This window comes from Cibotium barometz, chromosome 51, assembly GCF_041138505.1.
Source record: "Cibotium barometz isolate CiBa-2024 chromosome 51, ASM4113850v1, whole genome shotgun sequence".
Lineage (NCBI taxonomy): Eukaryota > Viridiplantae > Streptophyta > Polypodiopsida > Cyatheales > Cibotiaceae > Cibotium > Cibotium barometz.
The window spans coordinates 11653440-11669524 of NC_141096.1; the positions used below are offsets into that span (position 1 = coordinate 11653440).

General features: G+C 44.2%; 1 protein-coding gene across 1 annotated transcript in view; it reads left to right on the plus strand.

Moving 5' to 3' along the window:
• The first annotated feature begins 2566 nt into the window (after nt 1-2566).
• LOC147609323 (putative protein phosphatase 2C 55) overlaps nt 2567-16085 on the plus strand; it is a 46896-nt gene continuing 33377 nt past the window's right edge. The window contains exon 1 of the mRNA XM_086787558.1: nt 2567-3920. Coding sequence (XP_086643684.1) covers nt 3091-3920 — 830 coding nt within the window. The 5' untranslated portion in view covers nt 2567-3090. The remainder of the gene's footprint in view (nt 3921-16085) is intronic.

The following is a 16085-nucleotide window of genomic DNA, read 5'->3' on the forward strand; positions in this document are numbered from 1 at the left end:
GGATCCAACTTCTTAAATTACTGATGAGTTTTACATAAATCACATGATTCAAGATTATACGATGTTCAAACTAAAACCATACGATACAAGATCTTGAATCAGGCACTTTAAGATCTTGAATCATGGATTAGGAGACAAAAATCGTGGATTGTGGGCATCTACAATTGTGCAATCCAACTTCTTAAATCGATGGCTGAGCTTTACAAAAATCACACGATCCAAGATCACATAATGAACTAAAATCACAATATCCAAAATCTTGAATCGCACAATCCAAGATCTTGAATCATGGAATGGAATAAACTAAAATCATGGATTGTGGGCATCTACATTCGCATGGTCCAACTTCTTAAATCACTGATCGAGCATAAATTACAGGATCCAAGATCACACAATGAACTAAAATCTCATGATTTTAAATATTGAATCGCACAATTATATCTTGAATTGTCGAATGGGGTGAACTAAAATCATGGACAATCGCACAATCCAACTTCATAAATTGTCGATCGAGCTTTACATAAATCACATGATGCAAGATCACATGATGAACTAAAATCACATGATCCAAGATCTCCAATCATCGATTGTGAATTATGTCATCATGAATCGATTAATCTATCTAAGTTGAATTGTATAGAGATTACCAATCATAAGTTGTCCTATGTTCAAGTGTTGAAAGGCCCCGCCTTCAGATCCCCCATAAATTCTTCATGTATACAAACTCTATGGCTTCTTTGTGTAGCACTAAAATAGTAGATTCTCGGCATCTACAATCGTGTGATCCAACTTCTTGAATCGCGGATCCAAAATCACATGATGAATTAAAATCACACGATCCAAGATCTTGAATTTTGGATTGGGAGAGGCACTAAAATTGTGGATTATGGGCGTCTACAATCACGCGATCCAACTTCTTAAATTGCCAATAGGGCTTTACATAAATCACACAATCCAAGATCACACGATGAACTAAAATCACACGATCCAAGATCTTGCATTGTGGAGAGACACAGAGAGAGAGAGAGAGAGAGAGAGAGAGAGAGAGAGAGAGAGAGAGAGAGAGAGAGAGAGAGAGAGAGAGAGAGAGAGAGAGAGAGAGAATCTGGGCAGTGAAGAATTTGTAATCGTAGCCACGTCGCAGATTTTCAGCCTACAAAGTGTTTGTGTTTGTCCTAATTTCTATGTTGGTGAGCATGAAGGGGTTCCACCAGCCATGCTAAAGTTTTACCCCCCTTTCGGAGCCATTTTGTGCAGATAGATTTTCCATTCGGACAATGGAGAATTTGTGATCGCGCGTAAATTTTTAGCCTGCATTTCTCTGGGGTGAGCATGAAGCGGTTCCACCAGCTGTGCTGGGTTACAATTATGCTACTGTGCTGAGGTTTTATCCCCCTTTCAAAGCCATTCATGTAGACAAATTTTTCATTCAGGTAGTGGAGAATTCACGATCACGGTCGCGCTCGCGTAGATTTTTAGAAGAGCATCAAACTATGTACATCAAGGACACATATCAAACTATGTACATCAAGGACACACATCATCACCAAAAAATGATGCATTTCAAGGATTAGCATTAACCTAAAATGATGCACATCATGGATCACCATCAACACCCATGACTCATGGAGCTACAACACAACGCTTAAGGTGGAGGCCTATGATATCCAAGGAGGCTAAAAAAGGGAATCAATAATGCTGATGCAATCATGGGAGAAACTATACTGGACCCTACATTCTTTCATGTGACCACATTTGGCTCCGAGAAGGAGGGGGTTGTATATATGACGTGCATATAAAGGTGGAATTATTGCGCACATGCTTAGATTTCCAAAAAAGAGAATTTGTCAACAAACTGTACCTAGAATGCAAGCATTTATATTACACTTCTTTATTGTCCTGGGGCTTGAGAAAAATGAGCACATGTTTGTACATCAGCCTGTGCTTTTAGCTACATATGTTTCAAAGATCACATACCCTCTTGCTCAAATTTTGTTGTGAACTCTTACATCTCATTGTCTCTGGATAACTATCAGTCCTATGTCTAATGTAACCATCAATCTTGATTGTCCTTTAGCTAAGTTTTGGGTGTCTCACTCTATTATAATAAAAGTTTTGGTTTTGAAATACATCATAATATAGATACATGTGTTACGTCATAATACATATACATATGAGTATGATTTTTTATAGATGGATCTTGTAGGTAAGCTCGCAAATTCCAAAAAAGCTTGCAGAAAAATTTCCCTCTTTTCGAATAAACATGCCGATAAGAAGGCACGTGCCAAAAAAAAATCACGCCTCCGTCTAATTTTATATCACCATAGCTCTAGTGAAGTGACATTGTTATCCACTTCCAATGGCTAGAATGATGACGTGGCAGTGTATTGTGGGCTAATTTTTTATTTCTTCCCTTCATGTGACCTTAGTCAATACTTTTGGGAGAGATTATAATTATTGCTAGAGTGAATTAAAAAATCATAAAAAAAAGCCAAATGCCCAGCCCTGATGTGTAAAGACCTAAGTGTAGTTTCCTTTAAAAGATCTCGTGGACGTGTATACTGTCGAGCATTCTCACTTTTCATTGTTTGAATTTCCATTTGGGCTCGAGTCTGGACCCTGTCAGGCGTTATCGTGGCCCTATCGACATCGCCATGGCGCATGTACATGCATCACAGATTGCAATCGACATCAGAAGAAGGCTCCGGAATAAAATCTTTGGCACATCTACAAGTCTCCGTTTCTGATTAGGGTTTTGTTTGATAGAAACCGGTGCTTCTGTGAGGGTTTGTCGAAGCATTATGGATTATGCGGAGCTGAAAACCAGTCTGTGATTAGGGTTTCTGTCGAGACAGTAGTGGAAAATTGATGGATTCTGCAAGTTTCTGAGTCTCTGATTAGGGATTTACCAGTGGGAGATTGGAATCAATGCTTCTAACTAGGGTCTCTGCTAGCGTTAGGCATTCTATGGAGCTATGCCTGGGATGCACTAGGTTCTTCATGAGACTGCTTGCTGCGTTCTCTGATTGTCTTTAGGGATTATGCCATGTGATAGGGGATTCTTATCTGCTACCCCTATCATGCTATACAATGCCATCTCTGCATCAGCTGTGTAAAACATTGCATTCACAGACAGAGACTCGGAACAGGTTGAGAGCCATTTTTGCGCGTTCTGTTTTCAACACCAAGCCATCGTTCAGCTACATTTCAGGAGAATCCTCTTCCCAGTTCGAGTGTCCAGAGTCATTTTGCAAGCTGTCCGAACTGGCTAATCCAGGGAAGCTTCCGCACACTGCATCCAGTGTGCTTGTGACGCCCTCGGTGCATGGCCCAGTATGGCAAAGCTTCGGTTATAATCAATGCCAAGCTTTGCTGGACAGAAATCAAGCAGACAGATCAAAGCAAACCCTAGGGTGGACAATTTCCTCTTCACATTACAGGAACAAAAAGGGAAAACATCTAAAGCTGGAGGCAAGGCTCCATGTATGCTTTCTTGCCATCCAGACAGAAAGCTCTATATCGACATTAGGTCTCACTAAGCAATGGGGTTATCAGAGGAATACGTCATCATGGGAAGAGGAGACAAAAAAATCAGGTCTCAATCATCTCAGGTCTATCGACTTTTCCAGGCTCAGTTGGACATGTGATCTGGAAGATGCAGGACAGATTAAAGACTCCAATTACAACAGGGAGGAGAGAAGTGAAGAGAAGTCACAGCTCCGGTGGCTTCTTAGCACTTCTGTAGCTTTCCATTTTCTGCGGTTGGGACCATGTCTACTGCCAGTGGTGCTGGAATTATTTCAAAGAGCAGTTTACAGTTTCACTCGTGGTGGCGCTGCTGCTACAAGGCAATCAGGCTTGATGTCTGATCGCTCTGCAGACAACGATAGTGTTGAAGTCAGAGAGAATCGCAGAGAAAGGTAAGTCCTTGTCGGCATACTTGCTAATTGCTGCTTCTATTTTGAGTAACATAGGTGGGTGACATACTTGTGTTGGCTAATGTGAGGGAGCTCTGCAAGAGAACATGCACAGAGACACACAGTTGAGCTCAGAGAGAAAACGTGAGAGTAAGATGTGTTGGAAAAATTTACTTGATGATAATGAAAGTACAAAGTACTAAGTACTAAATACAAAATTTACTTGATGATAATGAAAGTACAAAGTACTAAGTACTAAATACTCTAAGGCTCAAGGCCCAACACACAAGGGTGTGTTGAATGTTCCCATGGGGAAAAAACCTTTGTCCAGCCAGAGTGAAAAGTGCTCGTGGGTAGAGGTTCACACCAGGACTTCCCAGAGGCTAGATAGAGAAAACTTGAGAGTAAGACGCGTTGGAAAATGTACTTGATGATAATGAAAATACAAAGTACTAAATACTAAATGCTCTAAGGCTTAGGTCCCAACACACAAGGGTGTATTCCCACGAGAAAAAACCTCTGTCCAGCCATAGTAAAAAGTGCTCGTGGGTAGAGGTGTTTACACAAGGACTTTCAAGAGGCCAAATGGCTAACAAACCCCCCTTGAAGTGAACGGTGTGAACGTGTAAAGGGTGTGAGGGCAAAAGGACGAAAGGACCAGATGTTCTAGAGATCAGAGCAAATCAACACAGCATGAAATGGATAAATGAGTATGTATAATGGTGAATGCAATCCAGTATAAGAGGGCATGTGAATGAGGCACTGATGAAGTGACTCTGAGTAGTAGACTGGCGATGAAGCAAAAGACAAAGTCGGTGCAAGAGGCTCGGTCGATGATGAAGGCTCACATCAAAGACAGCGGTGGCACTCCGAGTGATGTCGAGGGCTGCGAATGCAAGACTGCACAAGAGCAGTGTGTTGAGCAGGGATCCCGAGGAAGGTGGTTGCCAAAACACAGATATGCGTGAGGGCAGGGTGCTGCTGTCGGTGGTGAAGCAAGGTGCTGTGGGAGCAGGCTGGATGGTGTGTTGATGCGGGCTGCTGCAGTACGTTGCTGAATGCAGGTTGATGAAGATGAGGTGTTGATCACCGGGCTGCTGCTGTTGTGTGCTGCGCAGGTGGTATAGTGCTGGCTGCTGATATGCGGTGAGGAATCTGTGATGATGATAATCGATGATCACCAGGTTGCTGCAGTACTCTGCTGAATGCAGGTTGATGAAGATGAGGTGTTGATCACCGGGCTGCTACTGTTGTGTGCTGCGCAGGTGGTATAGCACTGGCTGCTGATATGCGGTGATGAATCTGTTATGATGATGATGATGATGATGATAATCGATGATCATCAGGCTGCTGCTGTGGTGTGCTGCGCTGGTGGAAAACCCGTGATATGCAATAATGATGTTTGTTGGTTGCCGGGCTGCTGCTGTGTGCAGGGGTTAGAGCCGACGGCTGTTGCAGTGGTAGGTTGATGAAGATGTGTGTGTTGTGGGAGGGGGTTGTGCGTACGCTTTATATAGCGTGGGTCCCCACTCGATCAGGTTGGCTGGCCTGGCCGACTTGGTCAAAGAAACCTTTTTAGGCCTTTTTAATGAGGACCTTTTGGGCGGCCTTTTTTGGGTCATGCAACATGCCGTGGAATTATGCGTAATAAGGGATCCTGTCACACAAGTCTCACACCACCTTCTTTATCCTCAGTTTTGTGAGTCTAGCAATCCACTTTTAGCACTGAGAGAGAGAGAGAGAGAGAGATCCTTGAAGAGAATGACTGAGGACTGACTTTGGATTGTAGATAAGCCAAACACAAGATCTCTGAAAGACCAAGAGTCAGGGCTGAACTGAGAGAGAGAGAGAGATCCTTGAAGAGAATGACTGAGGACTGACTTTGGACTGTAGATAAGCCAAACACAAGATCTTTGAAAGACCAAGAGTCAGGGCTGAACTGTACACGGCTGTAGAAGCACCAATGATGACCGATCTCAAGCTTATGCACTCTTCCAATGGAGTGTAGGAAGGCTGCAAATCTGAGGCTGAGATATGGGCTGATTGGGTGTAACTCGCGGAAGCTTTGGGGGTCTTCTTTCAGCTCTTAACACTCCTGGGAACATGCTGATGCAAAACGCAGATATGAAGAGAGAGTAGAGAGAGAGAGAGATGCTGGAAATTCAATATATTTATATAGTACAAAAAGGTACTCCTAATAGCTGCCCTCTTGGAAAAGGTGAACATCACCAAAATCTGTCCCTATCTGGGACCCTAAGGATCCACTCCATAAAGGGGTGAATGAATCTACACAATGAGCTCCTTGGCCTTTTATACCCTCTTGGATTTCTTGGAGTGCTGGCCGACTAGTAGTCGGTCAGCCTACTGGACAAAAAATAATCATAAAATCTATAAACATAGATATGCCTGCAGCCGCCTCAGCCGACAGCTCCTGGAGTCTTATCTGGTGCAGCCGACAGTGCATCCTTGTCCTTCTCCAGTCCAAATATTGCACCTTGTGCTCCAAGTCCTAGCTCTATCTGGTTCATATTCTTTATTTGGTTGCCTCTTCTGGACTAGAACCTGAGAATGTCCATGGCATCTTTCATGCACATGACATTGGGACTGTTTCTAGGCTGTGAATGAATGTTGAAAATGAATGTATGAATGCGTTTTACCTTCACTGGAAGGTTGTAGCAAAACGATGAGTGTATGAATGCGGAAAACTATGTAGATGCTGAAAACACAAGGTGCTGTATGGATTGAATGCTGATTGATGTTGCGTTTTGTTGATGATATGCTGAATGCACAAGCGTTAATGCTCCTTGTGCCGAAGGACGAAGCGCTTGAAGGCTGAATGATCTGAATGAATGATGGGATGAGCAAGTGATGCTCCTTGTGCCGAAGGATCAAGCGCTTGAAGGCCGAATGATGTGAATGAATGATGGGATGAGCAAGTGATGCTATTTATATGCTCTTCATGAGCAAGTCGGCTGGCTAAAGGCTGCAAATCTGAGGCTGAGATATGGCCAGATTGGGACTGTTTCTAGGCTGTGAATGAATGCTGAAACTGAATGTATGAATGCGTTTTACCTTCACCGGAAGGGTTGTAGCAAAATGATGAGTGTATGAATGCTGAAAACTGTGTAGATGCTGAAAACGCAAGGTGTTGTATGGGCTGAATGCTGCTTGATGCTGTGTTTTGTTGATGATATGCTGAATGCTCAAGCGTTAATGCTCCTTGTGCTGAAGGATGAAGCGCTTGAAGGCTTGATGGCTGAATGATCTGAATGAATGATGGGATGAACAAGTGATGCTATTTATATGCTCTTCATGAGCAGGTCGGCTGGCTGAAAGCTGGCCGATTGTTGACTGCTTCATGTCTTGCTTTAAATGAATAATGGTGATAATAATATGGAAAAATTCCAGATAAATGATGTAAAATATGGGAAAAAATATTGGATGATATTTTGCAATGGTCTAGGTGGTCTAAATGCATATGGAATGAATGCCATGCAAAATGCAAACATGTCTTGATGCAAACCCTAAGGCTTCTATGACTTCTATATGCATGAATGATTCTCTTCAAGTGGGTTAAGGGACTTTGACTGATTGACTGACTCTCTAAGGCTGAGGAATGACCTACGTAGCTCGTGCCTGACATATCCTTGACTGAGGATTAATGGGGTCACGACGTACGACAAATATCAAATCCTAAAGGGTCTGCTGTGCTGTACAATGTTGCACTGATGATGAGCCATCTTGTCACCATGCACTACAGTGCAGAGTGCATGTGATAGGCCATTTTGGGCTGGTTGTTGCACACCCCCTCTCAGGCTAAAAGGGGACCATGAGAGAAGAAGATGAAGAGGAACATGATGCAGTATTTGGCTTTGGGTAGGTTTGGTCGTCTCTTCGTCTTTTGTAGAGTCTTTTGAGTTTGGGTTGTATTGGATCAATGCCACAATGCAAGGGGTTTTCACATGCATGAATGTCCATATGGGTTTTCATTCACACATGCGTCCCGTGTCCCAAACACAAAACATAGAATGCAATGCCAAGGGGATGCAAGATGGTAAATGCTATGGAGCGGGTTTTCACATGAGCAATGCCCTCACAGGGTTTTCACTTACTCATGCGTCCTTTACAACAATGATGTATAATAAAAATGGTGAGGATGGTGCCCCTCTCAAGATCCTGAGGGTAATAGTGGAGGACCAATGCTGATCCGCTCGCGAAGATGCTCGAGGATAGGCCGATTGACGGACTTTGTAAGAATGTCGGCATGGTTGTCTGCCGTAGGAATGTATTGGAGCTTGATGGTACGAAGCTCAACCTGTTCCCTAGTAAAGTGAAAATGAACACCAACATGCTTGATACGGTTAGAAAAAATCTTTTTCATGAAATGTGCTTGATACGGTTGATAGGATTGCCGGTGAGGGCAATCGCAGTTTGACTAAGATGGTAGTAGCGTTGTCCATGGAAATGCGCATCTCCTCAAGAAGCTGACGAAAATACATAGCCTCAATGGTGGTGTCATAGAGGACCCAGTACTCGGCCTCAAGTGAAGAACCTGCAACGGTGTCCTGCTTCTTGTTAGACCAAGAGAAAGGGCCAGATCCAAGTGAGTACAAATAACCACCATGAGAACGCCGGAAATCGATATCACCGGCCAAGTCGGAGTCCGTGTAACCACGCATGGTGAACCCACGATTGTAGTGAAGTCCGAACATATAGGTACCTGCTAGATAGCGAACAACCCTCATCGCTGAACTCCAATGTGGCTCCTTAGGAGCATTGAAATACTGACTTAAGATGGATGTGCAATAGGAAATGTTAGGTCTAGAGTTAGTGAGTCATATGAGTTTCCCGGTGGGCTGTTTGATTGCCTCTTTCCACGATGTTGACTCATCATGTGCCACATAGTTTGCTGAAAACACAAAGGCAAGTGAGGTAGGAGGATTGAGCCTGGGGGACCGACGAGGACCGTCCAAGGGGGTATTGCTGGAAAGCATGCCTGAATCCCGCATGGTTTGTTGGTACAAGCGGGGTAAAGGTCTCTGGGTGGCAGTCGGGAGGAGGAAGGCTCCTCAAGCGGCGGAGTAATAGTCGACTGATTAGGTTCATGTGGCACAGTCGGAGAATCGGAAGGCGAAGTAAGTCCCGCTCATCAAAGACAATGTCTCGACAAACAAAGACTTTGTTCGATCTTAGATCAAAGACTTTGTAGGCCTGTGACCCACTCAAGTCGAAGTGAATCAACTTGAGGATACCATGAGCACGATGAGTAGCATGCTGAGGGAACGGTGTACGATGTTGCTTACCCATGTGACATGGGTGGCAAACGTCCTTGGTCAGTTTGAGGCGGGATATGCCTTCAACCAACTGGTCCCTAGACAACTCATAGAGCATGTCATAGGGGGCAGGTGACCATAGTGATAGTGCCATAGTCGTTAAGTGTGCGAAGGAGCCCTGGTCACATAGGCACGAAGCCGATGAAACTCAGAACCCTTGAAAGATGGCTTAGATAGAAAAGTAGACATTTGGTATAAGCCATCCTTCTGCTTGACCTCGGGCAACAGTGAGACCGGTAGTCTCATCAATCACCTTGACAACTCGCTTGTTGAAGTAAACGCCACGATCGAGTTGGGTCAGCTGGGATATAGAAAGTAAATCGAGGCCCAAGTTAGGAACAAGAGACATTGTCCAAGGTTGCCTGGTTGGGGCCTGTGGTAGTGTCAAATAATACAGTGCCAATAGATTTGATGGGCATTAGTGTATTGTTGCCACATCTAACTTCACCCTTAGTAGCAGGATGCTAAGAGATGAAAATGTCGGCATTGCGTGCCATATGGTGTGTAGCTCCACTATCGACTATCCAAGTGACCGGATGGCCACACGGAAGAGTTGGGTGGGCTTCGATAATTGGCACGGATGGATCATCAGGTAAGTGATAGATCTGAAGGAGGATAGAAGCTTCCATATGCAGACTGCCTCTCGTCTAGCTCAATATTTCTTCTTCCTTTTGGAAGAGTGGCCAAAGTCTAACTCAGATGTGGTCCGAGCGGATCACAAAAACACTGCCTCGACATCCACTCCCTAGATATTGTACTCATTGCCAGATGTCTGGACATGTTAATGATGAGTGTGGCATCAAAGCCACAGAAACAGAGGTACCAACCCCAACACCAACAACACGAATCGCCAGAACAACCAAGGTGGTAGTAATGCCCCAAATTGGTGGTCGAGATGGAGTAATACTCCAGCACCTACTCTACAAGGTCCCCCACCAAGCAACCAGCAACAAGGCACTGGTACAAATTAGCCTAGGCCTTCTCAGTGGTGGCGACAGTGTGCCGGTGGGCAAGTACCCTCGCCGGGTCCTACACTTGTGCCGTGTATTAGTGGTTATTCTAGAGTACCACCTAACTCTCTACACGCCGCCATTGGCTCTGTCAAGTCTCAGGAAGACCAGGTCATCACATTATTGAACAAGTTGCCACCTAGTTTCTTTACTTTTGTCACGCGGACCATCAGTTTAGAACCTATGCCTAACCAGCCCAGTCACTATCAATGTAGGCAGGTCAAAGCATAAAGAAGACGCGCCATAAAACAATGCAAAGTCCTGAGTGCCTTTAAGATAGATAATGAAAGACACGCTTCATTGCTTGCCATTGCCCTAGTGCCAGGGCAATGCATAAATCTGCTCAATGACTCGGAAGAGTCCTCAAGTGATAGTTGTAAGCTTGGTTCCATAGGAGTAGAAATAGGTTTGCAATTTGTCATTTGGAACCTTTCTAAGAGCTGCTCAATGTATCTTCTCTGAGATAGCATGATGCCTCCCTCAACTGGTATAAACTGAAAACCCAAATAGTAATGCGAAAGCCCCATGTCTGTAACATCAAATGCATGCTGTAATTCAGCTATGAAAGCTGAAATTTGTTCCTTATCAGGGCCAGTCACTAGCAAATCATCCACATAAAGGTTCAAGATTATGAAATCATCCCCTTGTTTGCGAACATAGAGAGTACTCTCAGTAGGACTATTCTGAAAAATATTAGAGAGCAAGTACTTATGATCTTCTGATACCAAGCACGAGGAGCTTGTTTGAGGCCATAAAGTGCTTTACGCAATCTGCATACTTTATGCTGTGCACCTTTCTGAATAAAACTAGGAGGCTGTGATACATAAACCTCTTCTTGCAAATCACCATTCAGATTAGCAGTTTTCACATCCAAGAGGTTGTGATACATAAACCTCTTCCTGCAAATCACCATTCAGAAAAGCAGTTTTGACATGCAACTGATGCACATTCCAACCTTCATGTGTAGCCAATGCAACAATAGTGCATATGGTAGTTATACGGGAAGTAGGCGCAAAAGTCTCCTCATAGTAAATGTTGGGCATACCCTTTGGCAACTAAACGAGCCTTACAGTGATCAATCAAGCCATCGGGCTTGCACTTTGTGTTGATAGCACGCTTGCCTTCAGGCAAGTCACATAACTCCCATCATGGTTGTCACGGTACGAAAATACGATACCGTACGGGAATTTTTGGTACGATATGAAATTTTCGGATACCGTACGATAAAATACGGTTTTTATTTTTTACACTTACAAGCTATGGAGCTTCAAGCTTGAATGTGAGGGAAGGTTGGGAGGGGAGGAGTCTACAGTGCTTGAGAAACCAGTACATGGATATGTGTCTCTCCCGGTTGGATCTCCCGATTGTCTCCAAAAAAGAACCTAGATGAGTAATGCAATACCAAAGGTCTCCCAGTGTAGCGTTTATGACTAAGGGACCGTCCTTGCACAAATACGAGGAGTGCATCTAGGGTGATAAGTTTAGGGACTCCTCTCTAGATCAAAATGGCCATGTCCAAATGTTCTCCCTCGTGCATAACTTGAGAATCTAATTGTCTAGCCTACCTATACCAGGGATCCCCAAGTGATGTAGCAAGATTCTCTCATCCTACCAATCAAGTGTACACTACCAGTCTACCTCGCCAGATTTTTTAGGTCTCTCCACAACCCCATATAGAATACTGAGTGGACACGAAAGTTGCGAAGTATTGCGAGCATTTGGGATCTTCGTGAAGCAGGGTTTCTATTTTTTTTAGCATTTGGAATTTTTTTTTCAAGGAAAAATTTTTTTTTGGGGAAAAAAAAAACCAACTCGTACCGTACGATATCGTACGAATTCGTACGGTATCGTACCGTATGACTCGTACGTACGAACCTGTTCGTACGCGTACGAGAAACAACTATGACTCCCATGTACCATTCTTTTCAATGGAGGTCAACTCCGAATGCATGGCTGTAACCCAATTATCATTCTCCAATGCATCAAAATGAGAAAGTGGCTCCTCATTACATGCGGTAGCAATAAGTGTAACTGTTTGGCCCTCCTAGCTCTATTTCACATGATGAAACCCATGCCCAGACACCAAATAGGTGGAAGAAGACATGGGAACAGGGTCCATAAGGTTTGATTAAGAAAAAGCACCATTCTTGGTTAAAAAGCAAGAAAAAGCAAAAAGTCAAACAAGGTTGACTGCGAGCCAAGGGCACCATGAGGAGATTGAGCCGGACCAAAAAGCTAAAAGGCACTTTCTCAAAAAGCAGCTGTAAGGTCAAAAAAGCAAGGCCTTAAAGCTAGAAAAGCAAAGCACCTAAAGTTGAGTAATATTTTATTGACAAAGCATAAAAAGGCAAAGCAAAAGCATGATGGCTTTTTGGCAAAAAGCAAGGCCCTTCCCAACATAGTCACTAGAAACATTTTGGGGTTTTTGAGGTTTCGGGGCAAAACGTTTCAGCCTTCGGCTAAGAAACGCCAAGGTTTCTAAAGTTCGGAACTTTTAACCTTGAGAAACTTTTTTTTTTGAGAAACTAAAAAAATTAGGAGTTTCTGAAACGTTTTGAAATGTTTCTTGCGTTTCGGGGTATCTCACTCCAGAAACGCGTTTTCATGTGACTATGCTTCCCAAGTATAAAAGAAGCTAGAGCCCTCTTGTTTTGGGCATTAAACTTGTGGAGAGTAAGGAGACCCTCATCTTAAACCACCACCCCCAGCCGTCGCTCAGCTCAGCCCGGCCACCGCCTAGCTCAGCCACTCCAGAGTTGCTCGTTGCCCAGCTCAGCCACTCCAGAGCTGCCGTAGCCGCTATAGCCTCCGCCTAGCCGCCGTCCAGCTTTGAAAGCTTGAACTTGGGCATGAAGCTTGAACATGAACATGGAACTTGGGCATGAAGCATGGAACTTACACATGGAACTTGGATATATACCTTGGGCATGAAGCATGGAACTTACACATAGAACTTGGATATACATGAAGTTTGGGTATGAAACATGGAACTTAGACGTTGGACTTGGACTTGGACTTGGACTTGGACTTGGATTTGGACTTGGACTTGGACTTGGATGTGGACTTGGATGTGGACTTGGACTTGGATTTGCATTTGGATTCATTGGATTTCGATTTGGATTTGGATATTAGATTTGGTACTAGCCCGGTGAGAGATACTTGTGGGTCATCCTTGTGGTGTGCTCGGCATGAGAGATCTCGTGCCTCAACATCGACATTGATTGGGATATCCTACATCGGCATAACTGTTGTTTTTTATTCATTGATTGTATTGATCCTGGCCAGCGTGTCCGTGGATTGTTCTTGAATAAATTCTTGAAAGGGGACGGGGCTTGTTCCCCACTCAATGTGCTGTACTGTGCAAGATTCCTATTCCCTTCTCTCTCCTCTCTCTCTCTCTCTCTCTCTCTCTCTCTCTCTCTATCTTTATCTCTTGGACACATGGTTGAGTCTGTCACTCCATGCCCCGTTGGGCTTACAATAAGAGTTGTGTCAACAAAATGAGATGCATGTCGAGAGGCAGCGCGTGTATGACCTGGCATAAGTGTAGGTAGCTTGCTGACACGTAAGGTGTCAATGAGCTAGCGGGGAACTCTCTTTGAGTCACGAATTGCTGCATCCTCTTCAACCAATGCATCATCCATGCCATCTTGATCAAAGCATGGTAGATTTGGAGCAATATGGGGAATGTTGGGCTACTGATTTTGCTGATTTTCAGCAGCAACATGGGGCTGATTTGGAGCCAAAGCAGGCTCAATAGGTTTAGCACCTCTACCAAATAATGGGAGCAATGTATCAAAGACATTTGGGGCATCAGTTGATGGCTGTAGTCTACATGAAAGCGTGGGTTGAGATGCATACTCATCAAAGATGACATCTTTTGACACAATAATCTTCCTGGTGGAAGGTACATGTAGCATGTATCCCTTGCCCTCATTGCTAAATACATTTCAATGCTTTTGCTTGAAGTTTGTCTCTGCTGTGCTGGTACATGCACGTAAGCCAGACATCCAAAAACACATGAGTGACTACAGGGATTCTGCCATTCCAAGCCTCATAAGTTGTCATAGATTTCAATGCTTTAATGGGACATCGGTTCAACACATAGGTTGGCGCACATGACCGCTTCAAGCCAAAATTTGGATGGAAAATCCTTGCTTTTAAGCATACATCTTGCCATTTCCATAAGTGTACGATTACGATGCTCAACCACACCATTCTGTTGTTGTGGTGTATAAGGAGTACTACACTGATAAGAAATACCACGTGATTGCATAAAAGCTGTAAACTCATGTGATAAATATTCCCTCCCTTGATCTGTAAGTAATATCATGAGCTTATGGCTGCAAGTATTTTCAGCCATAGGGAGAAATTGTTGGAAAGCTGAAAATGCATCTGATTTAGCTTTCAAACCATACACCTAACAAAAATGAGTGTAATCGTCAATGAAAGTCATAAAGTATAGATGTCCTACAAAAGATGGTGCCCTCATAGGGCCACATACATCACTATGTACGAGCTGCAATTGCCAAGTAGCTCACACAGACCACAGTGCCATCCTTTGGAAAGGACTGGCGATGCATCTTTCCCAACATACATCCCTTGCATACATGCTTGTGTGGGAGCTGCATAGGTGGCAACTCATGAACTATAGATTGACGTTGTAAACACATAAGAGAAGGGAAATTAAGGTGACCAAACTGAGCATGCCATAGCTCAGTGTTATGCATAACTTGTGATGTGGAAGCAACCATAGCATCATCATGAGAATCACTACCCTTGTCATACATGTCAAGCCTATAAAGGCCATTGCTCAATGTACTGGAGAGCTTAAGCACATCAAAATCTATTCTGTCATAAATGGAGTAGCAATGATCAGAGAACTGGATTTTGAGACTAGCTTTTGCAAGTGTTGAGACAGAAATAAGATTCTTGCGAATTCAAGGTACATACAAAGTATCTACAAGAGTAAATGTGTCCCCACTACATGACGTCAACTCCACATTGCCAATGCCTTTAATAGCATATGATGCATTATTAGCACATAGAAGTGTACCACCTGATGGTGCCCAGTAGCCAGGAGTTTCCTAAAAAAGGTTTTGTTTCAAACTGTTTCAAAACGTTTCATTGCCAGGCGCAAAAGTATAAAAAAGCTTCATAACAGAGAGGGGGGAGGGGGTGTTTTAGTACCCTAAAACAGGGACCTTCTTTACACAACTTTTTTTTTTTTTTGGGGGGAAAAACAATCCTTCTATTAGTTAATGAGAAAACGCCATAAGGCTACAAAGCTCACCTCACAAGGAGAAAAAATAAACACAGTGAACACCGGAGCTCCACCCCCGTGGCTGGCCGCTCTTTGGGGGGGGCTACCTAGTAGTACATGCGGGAGGTGAGAAGAGCCAAACTGGAGGCCTGTAGTGCCAAGTGACATCCTCGCCCCTCGCGATGAGGAAAGGGCCAGGCTGCCAAGTGCAGAGGAACGCCTTGCGGCGATCTCTCATGCGATCCGAGTCGCCCTGGAGTTTCCCCCAGTGTCCTCTCAAGGTGTGAATGATGTCCACCCAGAGGGCCTGTATGACCTCCGCCGGTGGAGTTGCCTGGCGGTCTATGGCCTCGCTGCATCGGGCTCTCCATATGTGCCAAGCCGTCATGCTGCTGATCATCTCCCATCTGTGCCCGTCCCCCTCCTGGGAGACTGCCGAAGAGAAGTCTGGCGTCGGAACCACCGCCATCGCCCTGTCAGAGACCTGGATGGTCACACTGCTAGGGACGTCCTCGTATCCAAGGGCCGGGCCGCTGTCCGTGGCCCAAGCCATCGCACCCCA